The sequence below is a fragment of the Myodes glareolus genome, chromosome 2, assembly GCF_982192425.1.
Source record: "Myodes glareolus chromosome 2, mMyoGla1.1, whole genome shotgun sequence".
Classification (NCBI taxonomy): Eukaryota; Metazoa; Chordata; class Mammalia; order Rodentia; family Cricetidae; genus Myodes; species Myodes glareolus.
In genome coordinates, this window is record NC_142027.1 from 126975895 (window position 1) to 126981894 (window position 6000).

The window sequence follows — 6000 nt, forward strand, 5'->3', positions numbered from 1 at the left end:
GTGAGTTTGAGGCCTGCCTGGTATATATAGAGTTCCAAGGAGATCAGTGCTATGCAGAAAGAGACTCTATCTCAAAAAAAAATTAAACTTATTTTATCAAAAGCAATATGTAGCTCAGAGAAATGCCCAGTTATTCACATATCCATGGGTGTGCCACCCTGCCTGGGTGTCAGGCCCTAGAGATGGAACTACAGACAAAACTATTCACTTAAAGGTAACCAAAGGAAGGGATGGAGAGATGGCTCAGTGGTTAAGAGCACTGCCTGCTCTTCCAGAGGACCTGAGTTTGGTTCCCTCCCAGAAGTAGAGTACAGGGCTATTCCTCCACTCCACTGGGGCTTCACCAGCTCATAGAGGGGTAAACCCAGAAAACACAAAAGTCTGAACTCCCACCCCCCAATCACTAGGGGAAAAGGGTTGAATTCCTGACATCGGAAGCAGTACCAAGCCTGCAGGATTTCAAATTTACTGCTCCTGGGAGCCTGAACCAGTTAGCTGCTCATGTAGTCCTGGGCACTGGGCTTTAAGGTATGCGGGGGATGAGTTTTTCCCATAAACATTTTTTCTTGCATTGAGTGCTGAATTTAGAAGCAATTCTCAATCACATATAAGAGAATCTGTGCACCCTTTCCCACAAAATGCTTCCCAGTCCTATGAGCCTGAGTCTACACCACACAGGAGTGCTTTGCCAGGGTGAATAAGACATGCCATGAGGTCATGGGGTCAAAGAAAATGGGGAGAATGATATACCTGTCATATCAAAGCACCTTCATATGCCTCCTGGCTCAAAGGAAGACATCCCTCACTCCCCAGGATTCCCTCTTCTAGTCATCTCCCCAGCCAGGAGAGAGTTCAAAGGGAGAGCCCGAGCAGATGTAATAAGCAATTGCTCCCTCTTGGTGTTTAGCTGCATCTGAGATAAGTTCCAGATAGAAACCCTTGGGGATCAAACCCACATCTCTAGGATCTAAAATAAAACAAGCTGCGACAGGGAGAGCAACCTGCCTCCTCCAGGAAGCGCTCATGGCTCTCCTCCATGCCTCCAATCAAAGGTTTTGAATCAAGTAGGGAGGGGGATAAGGATGCCTAAATGACTTTACTTAAACAGACAATCCCTGAAAATCCTGTGTTCCTCCCACCCTGCAAGGAACCCACCTGAGACCAGTGTTTGATTTGGATTTTGCTTGTTTCCAAGGATGAATATTGAGTGATGGCTGAGTTCAGACTCTGTTAAGCAGGAGTCAGAAAGGAAGGCAAGGCTGTCTCAGCACAGAGAAAGAGGAGAAGGGAAACTGGAGGAGGCAAGGAGAAAGGGGAAGGGATTTATTGAGGTTTGAGGGAGAGGCACAAATGACAGGCAAAGAAAAAGGGAAGAGAGGCAGGAAAAAGCTGGCAGTAGCAGAGGAGCAAGGAGGAAAGAGGCCAGAGGGAGGAACTCATTCTGTCCATGTCAATGTCAGGAAAGTTCATTGAGGGTCCTGACATTTCCTTCCACCAAATACTGGCCCCTTTTGTCCTTGGGGATCTGGAGACGGAAACAACTCATGAGGCTGACTCGCTAGCATGCTGTTACACAAGCTCAAATGGTGCCAATGTTTTTATATAATCCTCTGGTTCACCCCATAAAACAGACCATAACACCCTGGCAAATACACTTCAATAAAGCTCCGTGCTATTACAGGGCCCAGTGTCTTCCAGAAGATGAATCACACTGCCGGTGTGGCCAAGCTACCGCTCCAACTCAACTTTCTTCCACTGTGCCTTCAGCTGAATGGCTGACTGAGAAGCCACAGAGCTGGTAAGGACTGCCAGGAGTTCCAGAAGTTCCGTGGGTGGTGAAAAAGCCCTTGGGAAGTTGGGGTTTCGTTATCATGAGGATGCATGAGCTGCCTATATCCCCAGATGGCACCTGGTCCCTCTAGGTTGTGCTCAGAGGTATGCCTGGAATCCAGTTCTCTAAGGAGTCCCCAGGTGACATCTTTCACAGCAAACAGACAACTTATGACCTGAACCCTGCTGAAGACGCCCACCCTGCTGAAGAAGCCCAGTAGGCACTGCCTATTGAAGCCAGTTTCTAGCACTTGCAGAAAGAGGTTTGCTGGGGCTGCTTCTGCCAAGAGCCACACAAAATAGGAGATGCCTGCTGGAGCTGCAGGCTTGCACCAACTGTCTCTTTCCTGAAACCTAACAGAGCTGTCCTTGGGGACAAAGACGGTGCATTCATCTTGCACCCAACATCTAATTAGTTTAGTCCCAACAGCGACCCCCATCTACTGTGTCCCAGCTGAGTTCCCCCTTTCCTCATGAAAAAGCAAAGAGGCCAGCCACCAGAAGCAGACACTTTCATGCCTCAGGGGTTCCCAGGCACTGACCTCAGTCCATGTGAGCACTTAGCTCCTACGCATCCCTGCCAGACACTTGAGTCCATCTGTCCACACAGCACCAATGGTGTCTTACACTTCTCCCACAAAAAAAAAAAAAAAAAAAAAAAAAAAAAAAAAAAAAAACTTTCTGCAGGTTCCCTGAGCATCCTTGAATGAGAGCTATCCAGGCCAGAGGTCTCAACTTCAGTGGGCGGAAACCCTCTGGTCCCTGCAGTGAGGAAGATGGGATCAGCCACTGTAGAGAAGCAGCAGTCACCCCTCCTCCCATTTCTCCAGGGAGGGAAGAGGGAACCAACCTAAACCCACAGCTTGGAAAGATTCCCTGTGCCCTTGCTGTGAACCCAAGTGTCACCTCCATCCTCACAACTTTGTAAGATACCCCTGGTCCCTGGTTGTGAATCTAGGCACTGTCTGGATGTCTCACTGTGGATCCAGGCATTGACTGAGCCCCTCACTGCCCTCCTGGCAGCTCCTTGGAGGCTCTTCCTTGAGAAGTTCAACTTCTCTTGGGTAGTAAGTTTGGAGTCATTGTGGGAGAGGCAGGGGTCGGTTCCACAGGATGAGTGGATGGTACAGTCACTATCACTGCCCTCTGTCAATGAAGGCCTCCAAGCCTCCCTTTTACCTCCTGCATTCCCTCCGCAGGACCCAGAGTAGCTTCTACCCTGGACCCTGGAAGATACTGTGGGGTGGGTGTGAGCAGCCACTCCTGGACACAGTAATGTTCTGACACAGGACCCTGCCTCCCCTCCATCCCGGGGTACCCGTGGCTCACCATTCAGCTGATTGTAGACCACCTCCTCCAAATGGTCCAAGCGCTGCAGGATGGCCTCGCGGTCGGCTAGAGCACTCGCCTTGGAGAGCCGATTGCGCATCCGGCGGTCCGTGCCTCGCACGACCTGCACCAGCGCCTCTGAACGATCCTGAAGGCGGCAGTACACAGAGAAGAGAATGATGCCCACGAACACCAGGATGTTGACCGTCAGCAAAGTTTTGATCTTCCTGGCCACCGCCATGAGCGCGGCTCAGACCGGGCCGCCTCACCCTCCGGGCATCCCCGGGGCTCCGGGGCCGCACGAGCCTGAGCGCGACCGGCCGCGACGGGGACCATGGGCCGGGGAAGGCCGGGAGCTGTCCCTTCAGCACCGCCACGCGGGCTCCACGCGCCAGACTGCCGCGACCCGACCTTCTCCAGAGCGCAGAAACCTCCCGGGGCTGCGGGCACGGGGCACCGCCCGCGTAGTCAGTAGGGCCCGCCCCCCAGGAGCTTCCTGGGCCAGGAGGCGGCGCGAGGCCTTGGCTGCTGCGTCCCTCTCCTGCGCGCCCCGCTGGCTCCTGCGCGCCCCGCTGGCTCCTGCGCGCCCTGCTCCTGCGCGCCCCGAAACCACGGCGCCGGTGCGCAGTGACGCGGCCTGCGCTCATCAACATGCACGCGGCGCCTGCAGCCCCGCCCGCCATCCCAAACCGATTCCGCGCGCCACCCCTGGCCAGGATAGGCCCGCCAGCAGCTAGGATCAGAGCGTCGCACCACGCAGAACCTCGGACCTCCCTCCACAGCCCGGGCTTATCTCAGGGGATAAAACACACACTTGACCCCTAGTGACACAGAACCTTAGGGAACACTGGTCAGGACTGTGCTGTGGGTGCACACTAGGGTGTGGTGGGGTGCCTTTGTGCGCAAAGGAGTGAGTCAGAGCCACCTTGATTTGCCTATGGCCAAACCTAATCTGATTGGCCGCCTTCCTCTGGTACCAGGGATAAGAAAGGAGGAGGCTAGAAACGGAGCGATCCTATTGCAACATCAGGACCAAATAAAAGAAAACAAATCTTGACCAGGCTTCCCAAGTCCTCAGAGCTCAGGTGCACCCTCGGCCAGAAGAAAAACAACAACAAACACCTGCCTTTCCATCTCTAGCCCCAAACAGGCAGCTGTAGATAAGACCCCTGGAATCAGAGGAGAGACGACAGAAATCACACAGCAGGCGTTGTTAACCGGGATCACAGAATGTGAGCTCCTGTATGCTTGGTTACCACTGTATGACAGTGCCTGAAAAGATTTCTGACACGTAGCTGATGCTTAGCAAATATTTACTGAATGAATAAATGATGGAGCATTTATTACGAACTTACTTTGTGGTGGGTCTTTTCCATAGAAAGGCAAGGCCTCTGGGACTTTGTAGCTCTTGGTTCTGCATATGAGTATTTGTGCATGTATGTATCTGCTGTGTGTGCATGTGCCCATGTGTCTATGTATGTACCTTTGTTTCTGCATAGGTATGCATATGTGTTCATGTATGTGTTCTTGTGTTTGTGTACACGTGTTTCTATGTTCATGAATCTCCTTTGTGAATGTACACATGAACAAAGGGTGTATTACTTGTCTCTATGTATTGCACATGTTTGTGCATATATGTGGTGTCTTCATGGTGTAGATGCACACGAGTAATATGTGATGTGTCTGCATGTGTGTGTATATATGTGCATACACGTGCTGTGTCCTTATGATTATGCTTGTGTGTAATGTGTATGTGATGTGTGTGTTTGTGTGCACCTATGTGTTCATGTGTGTGCAGTTTCTGTGTATGTATGTGTGTGTTTTGTCTTCTGTGTGTGAGTGTCCACATTCAGGGGGAGTGGGCAGAGGCTCTGGGTCCTGGTTCAGGCTCTTTCCTCCACACTGTCTTTTCCACAGGCCAACATATCCTGTGTAACTTGGAGACATTCTACCTCTTCAGTGATGAAAGTCACACTATTTCTTTCCTGAATAAATCTTTCCTTCCTTTCACAGAAAATATGCCTCGGGGACTCACAGGACACTATCAGTAAGTCCCCAACCCCTAGGACTGAGGCCAGCACTCCTCAGTCACTCACTATAGAGATCATGCCTACCAAGATGGAGCCCAACACACCTCACACTTCAGGAGTCTTGGACAGCAGAGTGATTCACAGACACTGGTCTTTTTCATAAATTGTCACCCTGTGTCCTTCATTTGACATAGTGTGTTTTTCTGTGTATAACATACCAGGGTCTGGATATTTACAAGTTTACAAGGGCAGTCTTTGAACCACAGATCAGAACTCACCCAGCTCTGAGTATAGGCGCTGTTCAGAGCTGGAAGGCTACTGAAAGGCTATTCTAACAGTCACTGAATAGAGGTAGAAATGGTGTAGCCTAACTTTCCACCAGAGAAAAACTGAGGCCCCAAGGAGATGTATCTGTGCCCAAGGTCATGCTGGCAGGGAATCCTTGGTCTGGATTTAAGCCCAGACAACTTGGCTCCAGAATCAAATTTATTAGCCACTGATATTCAAATAAAAAAATCAAAAGCATTTCATTATATGTTTATAGAAAGTGATATGAATGCTGTTCGTGTGAATGCCGAGCAGCAGGTCCTGAGTCAGTATTTGGCTGAATTCCATTGACAGTGTGAGCACATAGAACTTGGGGGTAAAAGGAGACTAGTTTGAAGAGCCTGCCTGGGTTTGTTGACTTTGAAAGAGATGCTGAGTGCTTAGTGTGGAATGCAGTCTGGGGTCACAGGGCATGCAAAGGCAGCACTATTGGGGAGCAGGGAGACCTGTTTGAGACATAATGCCTGAAAACACACTTGTTCCC

At 50.7% G+C, this 6000-nt stretch overlaps 1 protein-coding gene across 1 annotated transcript in view; it reads right to left on the reverse strand.

The window, feature by feature from the left end:
* Positions 1–3727, reverse strand: part of Galnt9 (polypeptide N-acetylgalactosaminyltransferase 9) — a 77483-nt gene extending 73756 nt beyond the window's left edge. The window contains exon 1 of the mRNA XM_085680139.2: positions 3160–3727. Within this exon, the coding sequence (XP_085536265.1) occupies positions 3160–3400 (241 nt within the window). The 5' untranslated portion in view covers positions 3401–3727. The remainder of the gene's footprint in view (positions 1–3159) is intronic.
* Positions 3728–6000: the final 2273 nt, after the last annotated feature.